The sequence below is a fragment of the Streptopelia decaocto genome, assembly GCF_964273445.1.
Source record: "Streptopelia decaocto genome assembly, chromosome: 2".
NCBI classification, from domain to species: domain Eukaryota; kingdom Metazoa; phylum Chordata; class Aves; order Columbiformes; family Columbidae; genus Streptopelia; species Streptopelia decaocto.
Window position 1 is genome coordinate 40,817,482 of NC_138655.1, and position 26,231 is coordinate 40,843,712.

At 40.4% G+C, this 26,231-nt stretch overlaps 1 protein-coding gene and 1 long non-coding RNA gene across 11 annotated transcripts in view; one reads left to right on the forward strand and one right to left on the reverse strand.

Moving 5' to 3' along the window:
• Positions 1–1,187: 1,187 nt before the first annotated feature.
• Positions 1,188–26,231, reverse strand: part of LYN (LYN proto-oncogene, Src family tyrosine kinase) — a 54,854-nt gene continuing 29,810 nt past the window's right edge. For all 10 annotated transcript variants that reach the window (XM_082044043.1, XM_082044048.1, XM_082044052.1 and 7 more), the window contains exons 9-13: positions 21,783–21,965; positions 20,775–20,851; positions 10,627–10,780; positions 8,665–8,796; positions 1,188–2,825 (exon numbers count right to left, since the gene is read on the reverse strand). In XM_082044043.1, the coding sequence (XP_081900169.1) occupies positions 2,623–2,825; positions 8,665–8,796; positions 10,627–10,780; positions 20,775–20,851; positions 21,783–21,965 (749 nt within the window). In that variant the 3' untranslated portion in view covers positions 1,188–2,622. The remainder of the gene's footprint in view (positions 2,826–8,664; positions 8,797–10,626; positions 10,781–20,774; positions 20,852–21,782; positions 21,966–26,231) is intronic.
• Positions 8,830–19,648, forward strand: LOC309435603. Its single transcript, XR_014183193.1, has 4 exons — positions 8,830–9,462; positions 9,515–10,184; positions 18,018–18,182; positions 19,143–19,648. It is a non-coding gene; the product is annotated as an uncharacterized lncRNA (long non-coding RNA).

Below are 26,231 nucleotides of genomic sequence, written 5' to 3' on the forward strand. Positions count from 1 at the left end.
AAGGGGAGAGTTTTTTCTAAGTTCTGTGAAAGTATAACAACATGCCTGTGAGCACCAGAGGATTGTTTTACAACAATGCAGGATCCATAAGTAAATGGGATTGATCAGCCCCTGCAATGCTGTTTCTCATAGTGGAAGGGGACCCAGTTCAGAGCAAGAACCTCACCCTCCCTGTGGAGACACCAGGTGGTGCAACCTTCCTGTGTGACATGCAGAACAGCCCTTCTCTGCTGTCGATCTTGCCAGATAGTCTGAGTTTTGGGAAGGTCTGTGTGAATGCAGTGATCAGTAATCACTCTTCTTTCTCTTTAACCAGGCTGGAGATGCAGCACTTGAGCCAGTGCTGTTCTCATGTTAAATATATGTTAATAGCTCCAGTAGTTCTAAAGGCCTATAATCCCTCTGGTTTAGAATTTCTAAAATATTATTCTACTCCCACAGAAATTATTCCACCTATTAAAAGATGTTTTGGTGTAGTGATACAATACACTGAGTGTTGATTCCATCAATAAGAAAGCTGTTACGTACAAGTTGATCTAATAACAGTAATGTTCAAACAGAAGTTAAAACCCAAATAATCAAAATTGGTCAGTGTTGGAAACTTCCTGTAGTACCATTTCAAATGATCAAGTACTATACCTTGACAGTTGGTCACTTGTCTGAGAGTGTATGTTAGCAAGTTTATGTAACACTAACCTCTTATTCCCTGAGTAACTGCTGTTTCCATGTTCTCTCCTGTTTCCCAGAACTCTTTGGTTACAGGAAATGGTTTGAAAGACAAGGTTACATTATCTTAACTTTTTTTTTCTTTTTCCCTTAAAAGAAAATGAAGCCTGTAGTGAAGCACTGACCAATTCTTAACTGTAACATTTTCCAAAGAGTTGCAATAGACTGTGTTGCTATTACATGAAAGACATCTAAGCAGCTGTTTGAAAGGACAGCTGAGGCCTGACTTCCTCTCTTCCTGCCCTCCAGACCAAAAAGAAAATCCAACAAGGATGCAGAAATGGCTGGTTCAGTTATTTTCAAAGCTCAATGAATGTAAGGAAAGCGGAATATATAAATATTTGCCATTGCAAAATAATCTTGTTAGTGATGATGAACAGATGTTCCCCAATGCCACATGAAGCTACCACTCTAGATAGAACATCGGTCATTTGCTTTACCTCAAATTACTACCACAGAACTTGCTTCAGATTAAATGTTTATTAAAATTAAAAATCACCATACAATAGAAACTATTTACATATTTAACTGATAGTCTGCTTAAACTGCACAGTATGACTGAAGGAAGGCAATGGAAAAGGAAAGCAATTAATGTTTATGCTGCTGAACTTCAACTGCAGGCACAGTGAAGCTTTATCAAAAGGGTTTTAAGGTTCTGCAAAGTACCATTTGCCTAAATAATGGGGCTGAGGGTTGGCAAAGATGGACTGGGTTTCAGTTTTAAGAACCAGTGTCATTTTGGGGAAAAAAACCAAAAGTAGTAATCTATGCTGTAGTTACATTGCAACTGCACCAGCTCAGCTGTTTTGCTAAGTTGATAGAACAATATGTAGAGCTTAGCAAACTGCATTCACTTCTAGGAAGCAGATTTATATGCTGAGCAACAAACCTATAGTATCCCTGCAATGCAACTTGATATCTTATTGCATATTTCCACAAATTGTTTTGAGAGTGCTAGAGCTAGTTTTAGCTTTAAAACAGATTTGAGGTTAGTTGATTTAAGCAGCAAAATATTGTATTATTGAATAATCGGAGGATTAAAAATAAAGATTAAAATATTTTCACTGGTAACAGTGAAAGTATAAACTTCCTTCAAAATTCTGTGCTTTTCTGTGGACTTCAGATAATGACTTTGGCCTTGTGGGAAGCTGAAGGTTGAGCGCAGAGCTCAGTGTGCTGCTGCTTCTGCCATCATGTGCATTCATATGGCACTTCTGCATCTGTGATGGCTGGGCAATGCTTTGAAAATTATTTTGAAATTAGTACGAGTAACACAGTAGTAAAACAGAATCATGTTCAGTGTAAAGAATTACATAAGTAACCCTTCCTTAAAGGAAATCATGAGATCATTTAGAAAGTCTAACAAGAGGTAACAGTAGTCCAACTACTAACATGAAATAACAAGCATATAAAATAATTTTCACAATATGCTGAATTTCAGGAAAGATGCTTTAAGAATACCACCTTGTCTTAAAGTTTTAAGTTCTCCTTCATGACTTTTTCTTTCAGAAACAGCTACTCATGCATCTTCTTGCCCCTTTTATAAAGCTCTCCTTGTAATGCATTCCATGACTTAGATCCTGAGCAGGCTTTGTCAAACCGTCCCATTGCATGATCACTTTCCTTCCTTCTCCCTCCCCCCCCAAAAGCCTGCTTGGTTTGGGACCCTTCTGCAGATGCAAAACAGAGCATTTAAGGAGAACTTAAGTTTTTAGAGGAACTGTTTTAACTGAAGAAAAACACCATTATTTCTCTGCAGAAGTACTCTTTCCTTCAGCATTTCAGCTTCCACACTTGGTTAAGACATTCACACTCATGAAGTAATTGGTTTGAGCAGTTGTTCAAATAATAGTCTGTGCCAATGGTCCATATCAATAGAAAAAATTGTTCTTTGTTCTATGGCTGTTGTTGATATTGCCCTTCTGTTGCTGTGTAAAAGTCATCAAGCACACTCTGTAGATAATCAAACGTGGGCCTCTCTTCTGCTTTGTCTTTCCAGCATGTTTTCATGATGTCATAAAGCTCAGCTGGACAGGTTTCCATGCGTGGCATTCGGTAACCGCGCTGAAGAGCAACCATCACATCTGAATTGCTCATACCTTCAACAGAAAAAGAAAGTTGTGATCAAATTATCTCAATTCCTGAATAATTTTTTTTCTTTTTTATTTACTTCACCGTAAAGATCTTCACCTGATAATATAAGGCCATTACTACTTATTAAAGGTAGCTACTAATACGAGTTCAAAAAACGAGACTGAGGTGTGCATCAGCACTGAGGGACTTGCTTTGAAAATCCTGGGAGAAGATTTCTGTTTCCTGATTTGAGTGTAGTGACCTCTTTGGTACCAAGTCTAACAAGACTGTGGGAGAGATCATAATGCTTGATTCCAGAATAAGCTCTGCTCTCCACTGACTCATCCTGCCACTGTTCTGCTTCCAGCAGTGGTGAGATTGACAGCAAAAGCCCACCTGGGCACCAGCCTTTGTCACCAGCTGCAGACCTTCTAACCAGCTAGCTGTAGACCCCATCCATACTGAGATGGAGACCAGCCTACCTCTTTGACCATGCTGCCAGTCACCCCTCCCAATGCAGTGACACACTTCCAGGTTTTCTTCTACATCAGTGTCCTGGTTTTGTTAAAAACAAGTTTCTCTTTCAGTGAATTTTGCCTGTCAGCTAAAGCCTTCATATTAACTGCATTTTCCTGGAGAACCAGACACATGTTTTGGTAAACCTAGCAATGGAATGCAAACTTATTGATAAGCATGGATGGACATCTCGTGAGAGGGGCAACGAGAAACCGGTGACCAGGAAACTGACCAACTGTGTATAACATTCCATTCACGTGAATACTTCATATAAAAGTGGGAGATCACGAGGATCTCATCCCTTTTCCTTTTGCCTTTGCTTTTTCCCTTCTGCTTATGGCCGACATTAGGAGAGGACCTTGCTAGTCGTCCCTGCGAACTGAGGCCTAGTGAGAGACTGAATCCAGCTCCGCTTGGCTGCAGAGTCCAATCCAGGACTTTGGGTGCCGGCTCTGCAGTTGCTGAGACTTTCAAAATTGGTTTTGTATATTTTGTATTATTTTCTCTATTCTTATTAGTAGCATTAGTAAAACCTTGTTAATTTTTCCAACTCTCTTCTCTCTGTCCTTCTTTCCCTCCCGATTGCCTGTCCTTAGTGGGAAGGGGGGAGAGGGAGGGGCAAAAAGGGGGAAGTGGAGTGGGAGAGGGGGTTAACAATACATCTGCCAGGGTTTTATTGTCACCCCGCAATCTTAACCCTTGACAATCAGCTTCTGTATCAGTGCTGCTGATTGCAAGACAGTGAATGCTGCCACTCGTGATCTTGTAACAGGCAATTTCCTCTCCCTTCTTCTTCATCCTGTTCCTGTTGCACAAAACCCTCTTGCCAGCTGTGCCAAGCTTTGCTTTGTTTCCCCATTACGGCTTGCTTTCAGAGAATAAGAACTGTAACTACCAGTAGTGCATCCTGAGCTTCAAATGCCAACTAACATGACTTGAGAGAGGCCTGCCCTGGACTCCATCCTCCTCCTCTCTTTCCCTTCCCTGCCTTCCTTTTTAAAATCCTTGAGAGACTGATTCATGGAACAATTTCAACACCTACTCTCAGGAGGTCACCTATGCCAGGGCTAACAAAAAGGCTCATCGGCTTGTCCCTTCCTCTACAAATCTTCTGCAACCCAGCGGAGTAATTGTGCCAGGATTGCCTTCTCCAGCACTCAGACTCGAAGCTTTCTGTTCTCCAGTGCACACTGTTTCTTCTGATGACTGGGCAAGCGGGAACCACCCATGTGTCAGCCTAGAGATTTGCCACCACCAGTGAAGACCTTCCCTCTGTTGGAAAAGGTTTTCCAGACCCCACAGTCACTGTCTGCTTCTCAGGCTAAATGCTCCACATCGCGCAGTTCTCCCTAAGACTAGAGTTTCTAATGTGTTTTTCCAAGGCAGCTCAGCCTCTGGTGGGGTGTGTGCCTGACATTCACTGCTCCTGTATGTGGTGGTTCCCCAGGGGTGCGGGGACAGCTGCTGCTCTCTGTTGAGAAGAGGCAGGATGGGTCCTGCTCCAAGCAAGGGCAGCGGTGGAGACACAAGATGTGGTGCTTCTCCAAGTACTTGGTGACTGTGCACCTCTGTTGCTGCAGACTGTGCAGATCTTTGTACATGCTATCTGACTACTAAAGCTGCGATTTAAGCCACTTGGCAGGTAAGGACACATTTGAATTACAAACAAATAACAACTTTATCTGATATAACTATGATTGTTCAAGATGGCTATAGCTCATATAGTTGACTTCAGTTCAAGCCTTTTAGTTTTAACCTATTCTAGAAATACTGCCAGCCATGAAACCTCGGTCTGGATCAGAGTGCTTACTTTGAGCACATCTTTTGTATTTTCAGTTCTGCTTTGGAAGGGGGAGTGAAGTTTTCCTGAGCTAATACTGTACATGTGTGTAGAAAAGCAGTATTTTAATGGCATATTGCCACAGAATAAGGAATTACTGCTATATAAAGAAAAAATAAACATAGGAAGAAAGCCAATAAAGCATTTTACAAAGAACAGCAATCTGACTGCTTGAGCTTAAAGAAATGGATTGTATATAATGTATGCAGTAAAATAGTTATTCATATCACGCAAAGTCTTAGTTAACTGTGTGCAGCTACATGAGGACTGCTGCTGCTGGGATTTTGTGCGGAACAGGGCTGATTCTGTGGGTTTAAGTACTTTCGAGGATTGTGATTAGATCTAGTGTCTGCAGGACTGATTGTTACATTCTGAATGCAAAGGACAAAGCCTGTGTTTCAGCTAACCTGCAGGAAAACTATTTGTGAAATAACTATTTAAGTTCACAAGACTAAAGTGAAAATACTTTTCTCAGTATACCATAGTAAATATGTCATGAACATACTTGCCTGTGTTTGGGGGTTTATTCAAACAAACAGGCTTACCTGTCTATCTCACAGTCCAAGCAGTATTCTCAAAATAACTGTCTTAATTTTTCCTTTTTTGTTGTTTATTTCTTTTTTCTTCCCCCCCCCCCCTTTTTTTTTTTTCTTGTGTCTAAAGAATTACCTGCCTCATCAAAACTACATCCTAATCAGTAAAAGAAATATATCCCACATGCATATTTGTCACACTTAACACCCTCTGAAATGATAGCAAAGGACATCAGCTCTAAAGGTTTGGTATGTGCCTGTTAATTTACACTGTGGTACCTGTTAAGCTTCACAGATAAAGAGATATTTCCTTACATTAGAGCCTGGGAAATGACGTGAACACAGTGGTATGAAGAAGAATTGCACCACATAGAAAGTGGTGTATCTTGTGAAGACCAGCAGACATAACTGGAACGCAAGTATTGATGTTACCCATATTCCACATACTATATAATCATCTGGAAATCAGTTTTAACAATGAATTCAACTTATTTGCCAAGGGATTCAGATGCTTGTTTCATATTTCAGAGGTAGTTCCTGAAACTATAGTCCTACTAATTGCTTTGAGTTTCTCAGGAAGAGAAACAGCTGTTGGAATTTAAGAACAAAGATCACAAAAGCCCCAAGTTTCTTGGCTGGAAATGCTTCCTACCAAGTTGCCTGCCTAAATTTTCTTTATGGGTATTAACTACTTGCCAGTTTCAACTTAAACTATTTGAAATGCAGCTTTATGCTTAATACTGTCTAGTTGCTGGAGCTGGTTAATAATTCAAAATAATATTTTGAAGCATTCCCATTAGAATTGAAAAATCAATTTACTCTTTCTCTCCAGTGGCTGCTGGTTACAACCTGTCACTAGTTCACTCTTGCCATTCTGGGGTAATTTGCCAAAACCTGTCACATCTCTTCATGTAAAGTAAATTAGTCACCCATTTATTTTGCTGTCCTTCTGATTCTTCAGTATCTACTTTCAGTCCAACAGGCTATTTCAATTTATACTTCTATTTAAAATAGACATATCCCTCTTTCGCCTTAATGTAAGCAATGCCTGCAAACTATTAGAATCTTCCAGTATGCAGTCAAGAGGCTTCCGCTTCTAATTGCTGGTTGACAAATGAATCCACAGTGTATGGCCTATTTATGGTGCTCATAAAAATGCTCCCATATTTAAAAAAAAATACTGTCCAGACTTCCCCTAGAAGAGATATTTTCCCACAGTAGTACAGTGTCTGCTGTACACATTGATTTTGCTCTTAAAATAAAAATATGATGTTTTATGGAGGTAAAGAATGAGCAGACTTAGCTGGAATTAACTATTGGTTTGGGTTGTGTATTTTTGTAGTGCTGGTTTCCAGGTGAGCTCGTGGGTTTGTTTGGGGTAGGACAATTTTCAAGGCATCCAGAAATAATCTTGTGAGGCCATCTCAGCACAGGCAACCGTCTGGACACATGGGCATATGCTAACAGGAAAAAAAAGGTATCCCGACTGTGGGAAGAACCATGCACTACTCAGCTGTGTACAACTCCCATCTGATACTTCCTGAGGACATGAGCAGTGCTTAGAACAGCTTTAGGAGGACCTGCTACTCAGTCACATATTTTATAGCCCTTACCTAAAAAACAACCCAGAGCATATGTTTAAACACTTAGCTGTGCAAGCAGTCCTATCACCTCTTGAAGTCTGAGGGGGCTACTCTTGAGCTTAAGTGCTTTCCTGGACTGGAGCCTTACTGAGCAATGAGAATGTCTGGTTTGGCTCTACCTCCTGTACGGAAAGTTGATATGTTCTTCCATACCATAGTGTAAAGTTGGCTGCCATCACCCCTTCCCCCCATCTCTTGGGGGGTCTGGTTTCCCTGTGCCCAGAGGTGTTGAGCCTACTGTCATTTCAGGGGCTGGGGTCTGCCCCTTTGCTCTCTCTGGCAGTTCAGGATGCAGAATTCCAGCTGCTCCTGAAGTGGTGGAGAGAATGTTTTCACTGTTTACACAGCAAGAGCTGCTGCACTGGAAGCACTGGGAAAGCTTTGCTTGGATGAAATATCTGCTCTCCCTTTACTGCCTGAAAACTGCAGGATCCTAAGAGTTCTTCTCAGAAGTTACTCCATCTATCAGATGTGTAGTACAGGCAAAAGTGGCTGTACTATTCCCATTTACCCACAGGATAAGAGAATTTAGGTCAATTTTCCATAACCTAGTAAGCTTAAATGAACGCAGTCTGCTGCCCGGAGTTAATCAGCTATGCCTGAGATGTGACAGTTTTGTGTGCATAAACATGCCCTTCATTCAAACTGTCCCTGTGCTGGAAACTTTAATATGTATTTTGTTTGACAGAAAGAAAAATCAAACATGAAGCACATAACCACTTCACAGCTACCTAATGCAGCCACAACTGATGTACTCCTCTGTGGTCTCCTACCTGCTCTGCATGGAACAACGAAGAGTAAATATTCCTAGCAGTACATCAACACTGCTTTAGGGTCTGCTTTCATATTTGTTTAGATTAGCTAACACTGACAAATTATTCCAGCCTATTTGCTTGTGAAAACATGCTTTCTTAGTATTTACACATATTACAACATTAAAAGCCCCAGCAGCTTACACAGCACCTTTAGAACTTGCAGCACTGCATCCTTGCTATGGGACTCTGCTACTGACCTTAAAGCTGGGATCTGTGACTATGTGGCATTTTCTGCAGTTGTAACACCTTCTAAATATATAAAAAATGACTATGTGTTCATGGTGCCATTAGACCATTTGCTAAAATTTACCCCAAAGATGCATGTGTTTTACATGTACGGTGACTGTGAGTTTTCAAAGCAGTAACATTACTTGCAAGACATTTTCCAAATCACTGCTGTTGCTACTGTGAGATGCCAGCTCTTTCCCTGCGGATTTTCTGTGTTATGGTTTTGTTGTTTGTTTGTTTTTAACACTGAAGTATAAATACAGAGTAACGGTATAAACACACGCCCATACCTGGATAAGGAATCTTTCCATATGTAACGATTTCATACAGGAGAATCCCGAATGACCACACATCAGATTTAATAGTGAAAGATCCATAGTTAATGGCCTCTGGTGCTGTCCATTTAATAGGGAATTTTGCACCTGTAAAAAAAAGTACAGTCTCAGTCAGTCACAGGCAAATTTAAACATCCAATATCAAGTCACTAGAAGGTCTTAAACTAGAAGGCCTATGACACCTCTAAATTAGCAAAGTTATCAGCAACTCCTTCTGTCCAAGAGTTATCAGCAGAGATGTGCTGCAGGACGCGTGTTGCCACACTGCATGTCCTGTGTCAGGTGCAAATAAGATCCTGAAAGTTACGTACCACCTTTTGACTCTTAGGTATGGCGAATTTTTGCTAAAAATACAGTCACCATTTTCCATTCTGCCCAGTGGTCAGGCACCAATCTTACAATTCCCATCACCTGGAACTTTGCAAGACTTTAACTAACTTTTCCTATTTTAAAGAAAGTCAGTTTAGCTTCAACATACACTTCAACGCGTTTCACATTCAGCCATAGATGCAAAAGCAGTAGCAGGTCATTTCTTAAGAAGTTGTATCTTGAAATACTGTCTCTCATTTCTAATTAACTGGTTCCAGAAAATCCCATACAAAAGCAAACTCCTTCCAGTCAAATAAGAGAAGTTCAATCAGCCTTTGTTGGGGAATATTACATTAGCTCTCCAGACAACAGAGTAATATAATACAAGCAGATTCTCTCTAGGCCCTTTTTAGCCTGTTCTATCATTCTGCCACAATATACCAGGTAAGCTGGGAAACTTTTTAGCCTGTTCTATTATTCTGCCACAATATATCAGGTAAGCTGGGAAACTTTTCTGAATGGCAGAAAACACATGAAAGAAACTTGGCATAAAGAATTTATAACCTGAAAGGCTATCAATATAAAATGTCCAGAGCTAGCTAAAAACCACAGATATGGGTTCTGTACCTCTGAAAACTGTTTAATCAGACCCTTCCCTCTAATCTATTGAATTATTGTTACCCAGTGACCACTGAATAGTTCATCTTCCTTTAATACCAAGTGTAGTGCATTGTTCTCATTCTTCCTCATACCTTAGTTCTTCCCCTCTTGTCCTACATTACCACAGTTTCCATCCAGACTGTATGAAAATATGAGGAAGCGTCTTTAAAACGAAAAGGGGAAAGCCAGCCAACAAACCTGTTCCGAAAAGTTATCCCAATGCAATCTGTGCATGGAAACAAATAAAAACTTTTCACTACAACGAACTGACCACACACTTCTTGAAAGGATCCTTGACAACATTAGCAAAGCACACATGACAAAATCTAGAAAAGTCTCTTCAATGCTGTGATTTCCCCTCTTGCCAGTGCTGACCCTGATGCGATGTCACTTCCCATCCGTGTGCTGAGCGGGGACGTGATCCAGCCTCTCAGAGCCGCGACGCGCAGCAACGGTGCTGCTGGACACACACGTCAGTGCTGCAGCTCCTAAAGCAGCTTCAAAAGGTAAGTAGTTCTGCTAAAGGTTTTCTTGTTACCAGCAACTACACCTGCTAGGGCTCCTTCCTCTCCCTAAGGGAAAGGAGGTGCATGTAGCACTTAAGGATGTGAAGAGAAAATAAGATCATATTTTCTTGTCATTTAATTCAGTGGGATGGAAGCTGTGGCTGTGCAATTAATTTGTTGAATATAGAAACATATGTGTGCAGCTAAGTACTCTCAATTTTCTTTGTTATTCAAATTTATTTCAAATAAACTTTTCAAAAAGCCTGGGGAGCACAGAAAGGTTATTTGTTTCCTCATTCTTTCTAAAAATTGTTGGCATTAGAATGCTGCCTCTAGGAAGCTGTTACAGCATTTTCTGTCCTTGGTGACCATATCGTTGTTATGTACAGCCTCACTGCCTCCCAGAGGCTGAAGTTTTAAAGACACAAATGAAAATACGTACCTTCCCTTGCTGTATATTCATTGTCTTCGATGACTCTTGCTAGCCCAAAATCAGCAATTTTGCACATCAGTAAGTCCGAAACCAGAACATTTGCTGCTCTCAAATCTCGATGGATATAGTTTTTTCTTTCTATGTATGCCATCCCTTCTGCAATCTGTAACAAAAGAAACAACTATTTTGATATTTCAACACCACACACCACCATCAGCAGGTCTGAGCCCTCTGTTCTTTCAGTGTATCAGCAACGCCACATCCAGCTTATTCATTACCAGTATCTTTGGAGCAATTTTTAGATGTAAGCAAGGAAATGGTGATTGCCATGGAAAACTTATGTGCAGATCCAGTCCTGCAAAACTATACTTACAGTAGCAGCTTCATAAGAAATGTTTGGGTGACTAACATCTGGCAGGATTAGAGATATGTATTAGAGACATTTCCCAAAAGAAAACCTTAATTAAATGTTCCTATGATTTTGACAAAGATATTTTCTTCCTCAAACTATTAATCAGTTTATTCCCCAAATCCTAAGAAAATTGAAGGAAGGAATTAATAAGTTAAGCAAGATACAGATGTTAAGGGTTGACGAAGCAACTGTGCAAATGGAGTTAAAAACAAACAAACAAAACAACAACTTTCTATTTACCCAGTATAGGCCTGGACAATAAGGAAACTATTACTCAGATATGGCAAACAACTTTATAATTTTCTTCTACAGCAACATGTACCTGCTTATACACAAGGAGTGTTTGGCAACAGCAGGCTCTCAGATACTATCATAAGTAAATTTAATTTGTATTTCAGCAGCCCAAATTAATATCCTAACCAAAATAAAGATTAATAATGTCATCAAAATATGCACTGAAGATGATTTTTTTCAGTATTTGCCCAGACTAACTTTTTTTTTTTTCCCCTGCCCTGAAGGAAAATATTTTACTTTTTGGAATGAAAGAAACTGAAATAATAGTTTCTATACTCAGAGCAATAAAACCAACGTGTAGATCATAATCTGTGTAAAAGTTTAAGAGGAAGCAGGAAAAAATAAAAAAGAAACTCGGGGCTTGAGAGCTGTCGGTTTTTCCCTCCCCATCAGACTCTGGCAAGGGACCACTCCCAGGCAAGGTCCACAGTCCACCCTGTGCTGCAGGTACCTCTCCAGGACGTCTGCGGGTGGGTGACAGACAGCTCGTCCTCAGCCACAGGGTTTGGGGAACACACAGGCTCCCAGATGTGCTAAGGAAGCAGCAGTGAGGCAGGAAGGGTCCCAAGCACACCCATACCCTGGCTCTCTCCACCTCAGCAGAAGACAAGTGCTCAGGTCCCCTCTCAGCAGCAGAGGTTCTCGTTTCAGCCGTGCAGTAAAGCAAGCAGGAGCGCTTGACCAAATTTTAAGAAAATATTAACATCACTTCTGCTTAGCCTTTTTTAAAAAGTCCCCATGGGAGTACTGCAAAGGCACACACTGCCACCACTTACAACACAAAACCACACGGTCCTCGTTCCTCTTTTTCGGTTTAGGCAATGGAAAAAAAGAGCTGCTTGCCCTCCCGTCTCCTTCCACTGCAAACCTCTTCTTACAAACCAATATATTCTTCAGAGCAGAGTGTTTCATTGCCCTTGTACTACACAGCGGGGTTCTGACACCAGACCAGAAAGGAACTCTGATGAACAGAATGAAGAACACCTGCATTTCACATTTTCTAGAAATAAGTAGGATGTTGTATAATGAAGGAAGCAGCTCCTAGTAAGTAATTGCTGCAGAAAGTCTTACTAGAGACTTACAGACAAAAATAGAAGAGTAGTATTTGATTCAGAGCCCACTCTGCCTCTCCCTGCTCCCCATGCCGTTGCTTGGGTTTGGGGAGGACTGAGAGATGAAAGCGAAGGTTTTGCTGTAAGATCAGTGCTGAGGCTGGACTGGCCGGCTTGCCAGATACGATCAAAATGCAGACAGGTCTGCTAATGTGACCTAAAATACATCAACCATCACAAAGGAATCAACTTTCCACCTACTTCCCTGTACAGATTTAACCTTTGGGTGAACTCACAAAAGAGACATTTGTGACTGTGATATTTAGTTTCCAAGCCCCACCAAGCACAGCCATTGGAAAGACCATTTTATTTCCTCTTATTTGTGCCAGACTCACTGTAGTCATAATCTGATTAGTCACAAATGAAGAATGTGACATCAAACAATTCATTATGTTTTCAGCAAATATAAACTACATTTTCATGTAATTCCCGGACAATGGTTTTGACTGTGCTGAATCAGAGAAATTCAAAGAAGCCACGTATGTACAAGCATTTGGGCATGCAAAAAATTCCCAGGTAGGAAAAGAATAATGGGCAAGGAATTTTGAATGGGAGAGGGAGGGGAAACATGACAAATGGACTATAGAATTCACACATCTGGTCACTTTAAAACCTCTGCTTGTGGAAAAAGAAAAAAAAAAGAGGATTTATTTTAATCAAGGGAATGGGTGCCAGAGCCCATGTGATAACTCTTTACGATAATTGTTGGGTTTTCATTGCCAAATGATATGTTAAATGTAGAGAAATTCATGGGAACAAAAGAAAATTAAAGCCTTTTCCCCCCTCTTTTAATGATCATTGTTACCTGCCAAAACTGTTCAGCTACGTGTAACTACTACTCAGGAGCAGGCTTGGAAAGCAAATTTGGGCTTCTGGAATATCTTTTTGTGGCCTTTAAGAGAGGACTCTGCCTACACAAGTGTTACCACCAAGAAGGGAGCAGTTTCCCCTTCACCTTTAATGAACTACTGATGCACTTCTAGAAACACCCAAGCTAAATCCTTTTAAAACCAACCAACCAATCTCTGAATACTAGGAACTGTGTATCCAAAGCAAGAATGACGAGTAGCTCACTAGTTCCTGGAAGAAATAAATCTGCTTATGCTCTTTCTGCCTGTAAACCAGGGTAATTACTCAACTTTCTGGAACACTTGTGGGTCATTTCACAAACAGGTACAAAACTCTTTCAAAACCCTGAACAAAAATGGCAACAAAAGCATGGAGCAAACAGTGTTGCTTTGAAACCATGCTTTCTCTACTTTCTGACCCATTTTTTTTGTAGCTTCTGAAGGTATTTGGAGAAAGCAGCAAAAGCAGCAGAAGCTAAACAATAAGCCAGCCCTTTTCAGGAGGGGACACTGTGGTCACAGAAGAGCTACACCTTCTGAAAAGGTCACTTGGTCACAACTCCTGTGCTTCCTTGGTGAAACATCACAGTTCATGTGAAACAGCACATAGAGGGATGGGCAGTTAGGTGTTTTTTTTCAAAAGGTGAGACTTGGCTATTTTGTTTGTGTGTTGGTTTTTTTGTTTGTTTTTTGTTTGTTTGTTTTTCCTACAAAACGGGAGACATTCTGGATTCCTTCGTAGCTCTGTTTTTCAGCTAAATACATGCTTAATTTCAACTCCCATTCCAAGGTCTGTGATCTTCATTTGTAAGAGTTATTTCAAACAAACTGTGCCTTACACATAGGTTCCAACGTTGCTTATTCATGCAAAGGGAGGGTTATGGCAAGATATGTAATGGATTTCACTTATGCATTTCTAGGCTGTACGTAAAAATGTGGAATACTAAAGAAGCCTCATAGGATTCTTTGGCATCATGCTGAGAATGTATTATGTCATTTTGAGAAGGAAAACTAAGTGACACGGATCATGAAGAAGAGTGGAATGGAAATCAAAGGGAATGAAAGAATGGCCAAATATGAAGAACTTTTTTTTTTTCCTCAGGAAATGAAATTTTAAACAACCTAAAAGGCTGATAGGTACAACCTCATAGTTAAAAAGCCTCAGGAACAATGGCACCATCAAAAATCCTCAGCAGTTACAAGTGCAAGGGCAAATCACACATTGTAAAGGCAGTGCCTGACAATAAAAAATTGACAAATCTTACATGGTCAGAAACACCTGAAAATGATGAAGCCAGATTTAAAAAGTATAAAATATAAGAAAAATGAGATCACCCACAAAAAGTGCTACAAATAGTAATTATAAGCAGGGTGCATTAGTAACAGGACAAGACCAAGGAAACTGTTCACTTTAAATGACTGATTAAATGATGAAGACTACCTGCAAATTGCACAGAGAAGTTTTTAAATGTGTGCCTTTGCTTCAGTCTCCACTGAAAGGGCCAAGGATACACACATTGTAAAGAGATAAGAACACTGGATGAAAAAGGGAAGGAACTAGGTCAGGACAGTTTTTGTGGATAGAGGTGGTTTATGAGACACCTGGAAACTGTCATTAAATCCAAACTCACAGATCCTCACTCATCTACAAGGCAGGCAAGTAAAATAGGAAAAAAAAGAAAAAAGTAAGTGAAGAATCAGTATTCAAAGTTGAGCAGAGTTTTTATTTGGTTACAAATGAAGTCAACTGTGGGAAAACAAAACCAAACCAAACCCACAAACAACCACAAAAGGTTATGACTTACAGCTTCCAAAATATTGAGAAAAGTAGGCTAAGAACCTTTCCAGTCCTCTCCTGCCCTATTTTAAAAGAAAGCCATGTAGAAATGATTACTTAGAGATGGTTTAGGTATGCTTTTAAGAGATTTCCCATTGTGTTGGTGGATGTGGCTTTTTACTCTTTCGAGGATCTGCATTATAAAACTACACGTGCAAGCACAGGCAGCAGAAGGCAGGGGTTGGTGCATAAAGGTAGCTTCAAAATTCCCCTTGCATCGCTGCTGCCTGCGAGACAGGCAGGGATGAACGGCTGCACCCACTACCCAGGGCTGCTCTGGGGCTGGGAAGATGCTCCTGGGGGTCCAGCCATGACAGGGACATCCTGGTTGCATCCTTCATCCTTTGCTCAGTGGGTGGGGGATGGTGGCCTCAGAGCTGCTCTCAGTTGCCCACCAGCTCAGGGCCAGGGCTCAGTGGGATGCTCCTGCCCAAGCAAGTAAAGCAGCACAAAAACCAGACTGCAAATGAGTGCAAAGCACTCAGGGTGGGAGGGAGCATCCTGCTGGTGAATTTGAAGCAGAGGAAATAATGGAGCATATCCTGAGGTCCACGCTGCTTTAAATTTGTTAATTCTCAATTTCTAGGGAAGCACCTCACTAAAAAACAGTCTCCAGTTTTGGAAGGTTTGAAGCAAACATGCTATTTATCTGGACAAGACTGTCTTTGGTCTGGGATTAACCAAAACCAGCTTCTTTTCAATAATGTTCAGATGCACGATAAAATAAAATATACTTCTTGATCACAGAGTTTTCCAAAAGGGAGTTCATCTTCACGTGACTCTGTCTATGAAGCATGTGTAGACCCTTTGTATCTGGCAACTGAAAACTGTTTTTAAATAGTCACATTTTAATCTTCAAGTGATATGTAAGTGTAATACAAATTTTCAGTTTGTAACAGTGCTTATCTTAAAGCTGAAGTCAGGAGAGGCGGCAAAAACATGTTCCTCTCGCTCCAGTTGAGCAGCTGTGTAGTCAAAACAGACCCACGGGGAAAAAAAGGATTAGTAAAGTAACATATATAATTAGGCACTGGACCTTTAGAGGGTATCATTAAAAATGAAAGAAACCTGAAAAGGAATATGGCAAAACTGCAGTGGAAATCTCTCAATGGCAAATAAGCATTAAAATTAATTCTAATTTAGGACTTTCCTCCACCTCCTTAAAAAAGAGGAGAGGGATTAAAACAGTGCATCAAAAAATCTCCATTAATTTTATTCTAGGTTTCTTGTTATTTTAATGACATTGTAGCCCTAGAAGGCAGAAAGAAGAGTTGCCAGTGAAGTTGTAAGTCATAAAAGAATTAACGAAAGTATCAGCGCTGCACAGGCAAGTAGAAAGACTGTTTTTATGACAAAGTTTTGACCAGTTTGAAAGTTATCAGTAACAACTGATATAATTTTCCTAACCACAGCCACCACGCTTGTGTGTGCTACACAGTAGATAATGGTTTTGCATAAGAAGGACGTAGAGTTTAGACATGCAAAAGGTTCACTGAACTTGCATCGGACATTCTCAGCAGATCTTATCAAACAGAAGCAAGTACGATTTCCAGAACTGTGAAATAAAGAATCAAGACCTCTTTGGGTAAATTACCCCTGGGGCAAGACAAAAACTAACTAGTAAAACCCAGAGTCTGCCAGTCGCTTTAGTGCTGAAGGAGCCAGGATGCTGCCTGCAGATGACCAAAGGGAAGACAGGCAGTCCACACATTGACTGGTTTGGCATTAGCGAGATTTGGCAGCATAGCTCATGGATAAAGCAGTGAAATTCATTTACACTCCAACTCATCAGTGGGAAACAACAGCTAACAGCACCTTTCGGTTCCCTAAGCTGACAGGCAGAAGTCCCAGGAAGGGGAACCGCTTGTGAACCGTGTCAGCAAACACCTGCCAGACACGCGGCAGCTGCAAGACCGGCCACTGAGGCACCAGCAGCCGTCACACAGGCAGGGAAAGGGGCTCAGATTTTGCCTTCTCCACATTCCTGGCTGTTTCTGGCATGTCAGACATACTGGCAGTTCTGCTCTGTACTAAAAGGAGGTAGTATGTGCTTGAAGCTTCCTTTAACACACACTCCTTTCAGAGACTTCTAGCATTCATCTCTTGTGGCCAAAATAATCTTTGCCAGGGCACAGCTAACACTAGATTTCCCCAGCCCCTACTCATATGCACTAATTAAAACACAAAAGAGAAACTTCAGCTCTTTCAGAGAGGAGATTGATTTAGAAACTGAGCTGGGCCACCTGTCTAGCATGCATTTTCTTGTCATGTTTCCCACAAGCCTAATTTCATAAATGGTGATTGTTAGTACAGCAAAAAAAACCCCATAAAAATCCTGAATCCACAGCTGTACACTAAAGTAGTCACTCGATGTAAGTGTAACTAAGCAGAATCACAGAATCATGGAATAGTTTGGGTTGGGAGGCACCTTCACAGCTCATCCAGTCCAATCCCCCTGCAATAAGCAGGGACATCTTCAACCAGATCAGGTTGTTCAGCCTGGCCTTGAATGTCTCCAGGGATGGGGCCTCTTCCACCTCTCTGGGCAACCTGGGCCAGTGTTTCACCACCCTCACTGTAAAAAAATTTTCTTCCTTATATCTAGTTTAAATCTCCCCTCTTTTAGTTTAAAACTGTTACCCATGTCCTATTCCTACAGGCCTTATTAATAAGTCTGTCCCTAGTGATCAGCTATCACTGTCAAAAAAGGCAATTGGTGAGTGTGGATGTTAGGCTATCAAAACAGCAAAATCACTATAGCAGAGTAGGAGTATATTTGATTACTTGCTTGAAAAATGCTCCTTTTTTTTTTTTTTTTTTTTTTTTTTAATTTTTGCCTAGGGGAGCAATCCTTTCCTTTTAATAAATTCAGGACTTTTTACCCCTTGTAAATGCAGATTTCTTTCAAGACTGTTCAAGGCAAATGCGTTATGAAGTCGGTGAGTGGTGCACTAACAGCAGTCTGGCAATGGAAACACCAACCCACAGCACTCTGCAACACCACCTGGAGAACCCGCTTCAGCTGGGGGTTCATGTTCAACTACCTGCACTACATGCTTCAGGTATCTAATAGTCACAGAGACTACATCCTCCTCTCTCTTCCTCCCATTCCCAGTCCCTCATTATCTGACAAGGCCATCCTAAGTTAGTAATGGCCATTCCTCTGGATAAAAAGGCAACATACTGAGTGAAAACACTTGTTGTCCATTTTCCTCCTGCTGTATGGCAAGTCCATTGGTAACACACCCTTCTGCAATGGGCCGGGTTTGCTCAGCAAAATTTTTGTTACAGCAGATGTCCTGTCTGTAGACATGTGGATGCCAGCAAGGCAGCTCTGTGGCATGACTGGGAGCAGGTCAGCCTCATGCAACGTCACTGACGTATCAGGGGAAATGCAAGCCAATCCTCAGCTACCATGTTTTGCATTTTCAGTCTTTCTGAGAAGCTGGGATAGTCTGGTAAACTGCCTTGCCAGAATGGTGTGATTAGACAGTCATTAAGAGCTCAAATGTGTGTTCACCAAGGCAAAAAAAAATATCCCTGATCTTATTTAAGTAGTTCACCATGAACTTCCTTCTATGCTTTATTTTAATTTTTGTATAAACCAGAGTCATACCAAAAATACTAGACACATTTTAAGTTCTCCTTTATATACAGCCTACATTCTGGAAAAGTGTGATCCATAGGTCTGCAGTAAAATTACCATTACCTTAGCAGTAGGCCAACAGAGTCTGAAAACATTTTTGTCTGTCTTTTGTCCTAAACACCCATCAATTAACATTCAGACTGTCAGAGTTAGAGAAGACCAGCGGAACATCTGTGCTGGGCAGAGGGAAATATCAGGTCTGAGAACCACATGCAGCCTGCAAGTCTATTCCACACAGTCCTGTTATTACCCAGCGGCATTAAGGGCTCTTTACAAATGTGCTCAACAAACCTTTACATTCTTCCTTTAAGAAAAATCCCAGTATCTCTGTTCCAAAGTTTTGTTTGGGCTGCAGCTAGAAATGCTTTGCTTTCAGATGACTCTGCAACCCAAGGCACGGCTCGCCCTCGGGAATTTCTGTTGATAGTGTACATCCTATGTGAAGAGAGCGATTTCTCATATCACCTGTGCTGCAGAAGGTCCTGGGCCCTGAGGTCAAATGCAGGAGCTGCCTCTGAGAGGGTGCTGTCAGATCAAGGTGACAAGTGATGTCCATATCAAGTGACCCAACCTTCAAAGCTTTGTGAATGATAATCACTGACCCCTGTCATCTTGGAAGTCATTTAGCCATGTTGCACACAGTTAGCATTGCTCTCTAGTTCATTAAGCTTTTTAAGACTTAAATTTCTGAAAGCACAATATTAATTTAAAATGAACACAGCATCCCTATCTCCAATAAAAAGGTCTGCTATAAAACCACATCTGCTTTCCTCTCCATATCCTGGGCCTCCTTTCATATCACTACTCATAGATACTCTTCTCTCCCTTGAATTTTACACAATATTGTCAAAGCTACATTTTTTTTCTGCCCACTGTTATTCATCTCACCTGACCATGACCCAGGATCCATCAAGTTTTCCACATCTACAAAGCTTTGGCCCCGCTAAGTTTTCAAGGACAAGTTCCCCAAAGAGTTCAGAAAACTTTGAAAGGCTATAGCTACACTGAACCAAAAATTATAGCAAAACAGCTCCTGCATTGAATCTATGTTAAATAAAAATCTCTATTTGATGTATTCAACATCTATATAACAATATGTGATACATAATATATGATAGGATAGTTCCGGTTGGAAAGGATCTCCAACAATCATCTAGTCTAACTGCATGACCACTTCAGGCCACTTTAAACAAAAGTTACAGCATGTTGTCAAGGACATTGTCCAGATGCCTCTCAAACACTGACAGGCTTGGGGTATCAACCACCTCTCTAGGAAGCCTGTTCCAGTGTTAGACCATCCTCTCAGTAAAGAAATGCTTCCTAATATCTAATCTTACATTTATTCATATAGCATGGGGCTCCAGGCAACTTTGATCCAGTCTTTGACACACAAATCAGCCTGGGGTCTCTCTCTACAACTTTCTTTTGTGACATGGGATAACTTGTATACTACTTTCGACACAGTCATCACGGCTGATCAATCATATACTAGTACCTGAAACGTCATTTGATTGGATTTCATTTATTTCACTGTAATTTATGTTAGAATTTGAAGCCAACGATAGTCTGCTGAGGTCAACAGAGAAGTCTGACAAACAGATCTATCTTAAGAAGTAAAAACAACACATCTATTAACACTGAAGGAATCTCATAAGCAGAGACTCACAAACTTGTATTTACACTTTCAACTCACAGCTGCTCAAAGCAAAAACAACCTTTCCATGAAGAAAAGTGGCTGTGTACCACTGCCATCTCAGCAGGGTACCATCACCATCTAAGCAGGTCACCTGCAGCATCTAAGAGCTAAGCCTAACAAAACATAATCCCTCTGAAATATCTTTTTTCTATTCCCTCCTTTCAACTAACCTTATTTACTCAGACCCAAACTTATTTGAAAGTCATGTTATATTTTAATGGAAAAAAAAATAGGATAAAGTTGCCCAGCAAGAGTTTCAGACTCAGAGAGAAATAAACTCCCTTAATTTTGAGCATATTTCTTAAAATTTACCTGAGCAGAGAAGTCAATTAGCTTTGGAAGCATCAATTTACTTCCTTCATCACTCTTCAGAAAATCCAGCAAGCTTCCTATGACAACAGAGAAAGAGTTAGTCAGTGCAGCTCATTATAATACCAAAATAAAAGTCACACCAGGTCCCCAGTCTTCTGGATCACAAAATTTTTACAGTGAAGTATTTTGATGTATTTTCAAGGTGACTACAGTAAACCAGTCTCTGTACAGGGTATAACATCTGTAACAGCCAGGTCAGCATGTCAAGCATCCAAGTTTTGCCAATTTCCTGGGCACAGAAAACTCTCATCAGACCACACCTTAGTTCAGTGATGCTGAATTTGATAATTACCCTATTCTATGGGCTATCAGGAAAGGTGTCTAGGAGAATCGCACATCAATCCTTTCCAAATCATAGAGAACAAAGTGGTTCAACCGTAGCCGTTGTTTCTGAAGGGATCAGCAGAACTGCTTGAAAGCAGAACAAACCATAAAAACTACAACCCAAGACAAGCTGAGAAGGAAACTTCACTTATTTTGTGTAGTGATGCTCTAATAAAACTTCTCCTTTCCTCATAGTGCAGCAATCCTTGCAGGACCACTCACCCCTCACCTTATTACACACATATTTATCAATTCAAGGGCCTTATAAGGCAATTTCTAAGGTTTCTTTTAGTTGCCTTACTGTGACACTAGACATAAAAGTTGGGTAGGGAACACAAGGGAACCAGAGTTATTTTTGGGGTTGCATCTAAAACAATTAAAAATGCTACACTTAAGAAAACTGTAAAAATAGTTTATTTCACAAATACAATGAGGAATCATAAAATTAAATCCTCAGTCCTCCTCTAATATACTCCTTCAGTTCTTATCAGAGCATTCAAAAGAATAATGCTAAAATACCAAGTTTTCCCTTTTTATTCCTTCCTTTTTAAAGAATGGGGACCAATTTAGGAGAAGCAGAAGAGTTTACTAAACCATTGCTTGCAGATCCAGTGTTGTTCCTACCTTTTGCCATGAATTCTGTTATAATATAAATAGGTTCTTCTTTGGTCACTACAGCATAAAGCCTAACGAGCTTATCATGCTGAAGTGTTTTCATGAGGTTGGCTTCCTCCAGGAAGGCTTGTGCAGACATCGTTCCAGGCTTCAGAGTCTTCACAGCCACTTTGGTACTGTTGTGATAATAACCTAAAAGGAGGGAATATGTTCAGTGCACTTGAAGTAACTCGGTGCCGCACAGCATCCCGACTCGTAGGAATTTGCAAAGCAGGTGAGGTTGGATTCCAGGAATAGCTAAGAGCCTGAGAGCAAGTGCCACAAATATTTATGCTAGAATTCCTTTTTATTTTGCCACCGATACAATGTTGCAGTGAAAAAAATAATCCATTCCCGATCGTTAGAAATCAGTTATCTGAAAAAAAATGAAGCAAGCAAATCATCTTACTTCATACCAAGTTTTCATTTTCAAGTATTCCATAAAATACTCCAACAGTCAAGAGATGTTTTAATGAATGTCCACATAAATTGTCTCAAAATCTAATAGAGTCCATGGATTGCTTGCAAGATTCTGGAGTGTCTTTAAATACCACAATTATAACCATTGTACTCACGCCAGTCTCATAATCCTTTATGTAACCCTCAATGCTCAAAACAGCATTACAGGAAAGCACAATCAAATGAGGATTCTTATGACCAATAAAGATACGCTGCCAGGACTGCAATCCTCTAGTGTTCAGAGCAAGATTTAAAATGTGATAACTTTTTATCACATAGCTCATGCCAAGAGTTGAAGGGACTGTGGCTGTTTCATTTATCTGCTTATCAAACCTTCTAATGTAATATTGTAGTTATATAAAAAGAGCAACTATCAGTAAAGAGAAAAGCAGTGAGTTATTTTCTGCCCTAATGTTTTCCAAACATTAAATAAATGTTAAAATAGCACTAAAATAACAATAGTGTAACAAGCGTTGATCATAAAGTTAATCTTGTAAAGTCATTTAATTTGAAAAAGAAAATAAGACAAAGAGAAAAATATAAATACAACTTCCTCCTAACTTTTCAGATTTACTGAACATTCCAGGAAAATCAAACCCCAGCCTTTTTTCCCCCACTGTACCCATTTCAACATTGCGAAAATATTTCTTGGAAGAGGTAAAACCTTCATGACCCAATGAAACAGCTTCATTTCCTTACTCAGCAACAATCCAGACAGTGTTAGAGCAATGGCTACATCTCTAAATTGTGGTTGTAGAATCATAAAATGGCTTGAGTTGGCAAGGACCTTTACCTTTAAAGGTCATCTAGTCCAACCCCCCCTACAATGAGCAGGGACATCTTCCACAATGTCTTCATACTATTTATCATCTTAACATAGGAAATCAGTGGCAAAGCAAGAAACTAGTTTTCAGATCTTAAGTGATTGCTCCAACTACTGTTCCATCACCTTTCTTACCGAAGCATCATCACCTGAGAAAAGCCACAAAAGTTACTATGTCTATCACAAATTATTCACCTCCTTGATTATGAAATATATTTTTCCAACCATGGTCAGGTCAAAGCATAACAAAGATATGCCTCTGGATGATCTAATAATAAGAACTAATTACTACAGGTCAAATTCTGCTGTTAAAGCTCAGGTATACAATTTATATCTATCAGAAAAACAGATATTAAATACACCACTTCCTGCTTACGAAGAACCTTATTTGTATCATTTCTACTTTTCCATCCCATACCCTAAAGCAAAGCACTCCCAATTTGTTGAATGCTCTGCTGAACATACTAATTAATATCATTATTTCTGTGAAGCAACTATGACCAACACACAACATTAACAATGTAACAGTATTTTACATTCACCAAAGAGATCCATGAAACAAGGATTCTACTTAAAGTTTACTACAACACCTCAGTGATAGTGAGGTTGGATGGTAACACAAAAAGCAGATTAGATGAGAGCAATAGAGATAATTGATCCTGGTCTCTCTGATGTTCACTTATTTCATCAGGTATTGGGAGGGATGTGACATCAAAACACTGAAGAAAAGTGGTTGTGAACTCCATGAACACACACAATGGCATCTGTAAAAAACAAGACCCTTGACAGGTTGGTAAAAATGGAATTTGTCACCTCTCTTGCCCATCCACCATCAGCAAAAGCAGCATTAGCTTGACTTGGGCTGGGTACCACATCAGACCTGGAGCAGGCAGCACCTTTTTAGTGTGCATCTGTACCACCTGCTCTTAACAAAGTCGTGGTCATCATGCCAGATCACTTATTATCTTGAAAACTTCTGAAGTAGTTTCCATAAAGATCATCTGCTTTGCAGGCACATTCTTACTGCACAGGTAAGAAACTGCAGCCTGTGCAGGTGGAGGGAAAACTGGTGACCTCAAAGCATGTCAGCAGGTGACAGCAAATGTAATGTTCAGTCTGCATCACAGAAGGATTCCAGCAATGCACAGGGAGCTGTGGGAAGGGATGGCTACAGCACTGCCTCACCCTCACTTTGTACAGTACCTGGGGCTCTGAACCCTTCACTAACACCTCCATGGCTGAGCTGAACCTGGCTCCGGGTGTAGACCCAGCACTTGCTATATCACGATATTCTTTGCCACATGACATTAGTGAACATATGGTCAGTTTGCTGCCTAAACATGAGTTCAAAAGGATAGCTAAGCAACAGAATTCCTGCTTATACCTAGAACAGCTGACATAAAATTCAGATCCTTTGCAGCTAACATTAAGTTCATCTGTGTGCTTTAAAATCAATTTCTGACACCGATGAGATGTACTGGTGAGTTTTCTTCATTCATTTTAGATGTCTTTTATTTTCTGCAATATGATTTTTTTCTGATTTTTCTAACAGTTGCATTAAAAAATACACCTCCAAAATTTGTATTACTTATATTCTAATTTGGGGTTACCGAATAAAAGAACCTTTTACACCTGAGACGCAAGCAAAATGTGTCTTATTAATAAAACACACTATAACGGCTCCATTTGGCTTGTTAACTTTTTTCTCAGCCTTGCTTGAGAATTCTCTTCATGGATTATTAATATCACAGAGCATTATGGTTCACATCATATCAGTGCATACTAGGAACAAAAATGCATAAAACATAGACCCTGTTTTTGCAGTGGTACTCTGGTTCATCACATCACTAAAGAAGCTGCCCAGACGCACTGAACCCCATGGTCAAAAAACCTTTCATACCAACACAGGAAGCAAGTCCCTCTGTGGTTTAGATTCCTGTTAAAAATTAAATGTGATGCAAGCAATAGTATGCAAGTCTGAGGAGTGCGATGATGTCTTAAACAGAGACATGTTCTTCTCTATGTTAGAATAGAATCCTCCGAAAGCTGCTAGTGTTTCAGGTAAGTTTATGTCAGATATTATTACTATTATTTTGACAGAGTAGTATCTCGGACAGCTGGGTTGCCACCAAATTCTTGCATGGGCTTAATCAGGCCAAGCTGTGATATGAATTTATAACAAACAGTAATGAGGTCATGCCTCCCATTTCTGATCAGATCTCCAGGTCTCCAGATCTGAATCTCTGTGTAAAGGAAACTCTTCAGAGTTGAAGGAGATTCACCTGCCCACTTTATTAGTGACAAAGACTCTCTTCATGGGTTCACTGGAGCCTTCAGAAGGAGCACAGCCAAGTGCTTGGGGATATAGGAGTCTGCTTTTTGCTCCTAGGCTTTTCTCAGTCCTCCCATAACATAACACCCTCCAAGATGTGCAAGATGTCAACTTGGAAGCCCAAAGAGTACTTATAGACAAACTAAAATGAAAAGGCTATAAAAGATAACGCTAGCAGATCTTCACATTGCAGTAACAGTATTGCTCCGTCTTTCCATGTATCACAGAAGTGCTGAAGTTGGAAGGCATCTCTTGAAGACACCTGGTCCCAACCCACTGATCAAGCAGAGCCACCTACAGCCATCCAGCACTATGTCCAGATGGCTTCTGAATATCCCTCCAAGGATAGAGACTCCACAATGTCTCTGGGCAACCTGTGTCAGTGCTTGGGAAAAAGTGTTACTTGATGTTCAGAGGGAAACTCCTGTGTTTCAGTGTGCGCCCACCACCTCTGGTCCTGTCACTGGGCACCATTGAAAAGAGTCTGGCTCAGTCCACTTTGCACTCTCCCTTCAATATTTGTACATACTGATGAGATGACCCCGAGTCTGCTCCTCTCCAGGCTGAACGGTCTCAGCTCTCTCAGGCTTTCCTCATGTGAGATGCTTCAGTCCCTTCATGATCTTTGTGGCCCTTTGCTGGACTCTTCTCCAGTAGCTCTACATCTCTCTTAACTGGGGAGCCCAGTTCCTCTGAACGGGACACTGTTCCCTCTGAAACTACAATTCTAAGTACTCTTATCAAGAATAAATGTATTCAGTAATTGAACCATGGAACAATATTTCTCTAATTCATACTATGACTT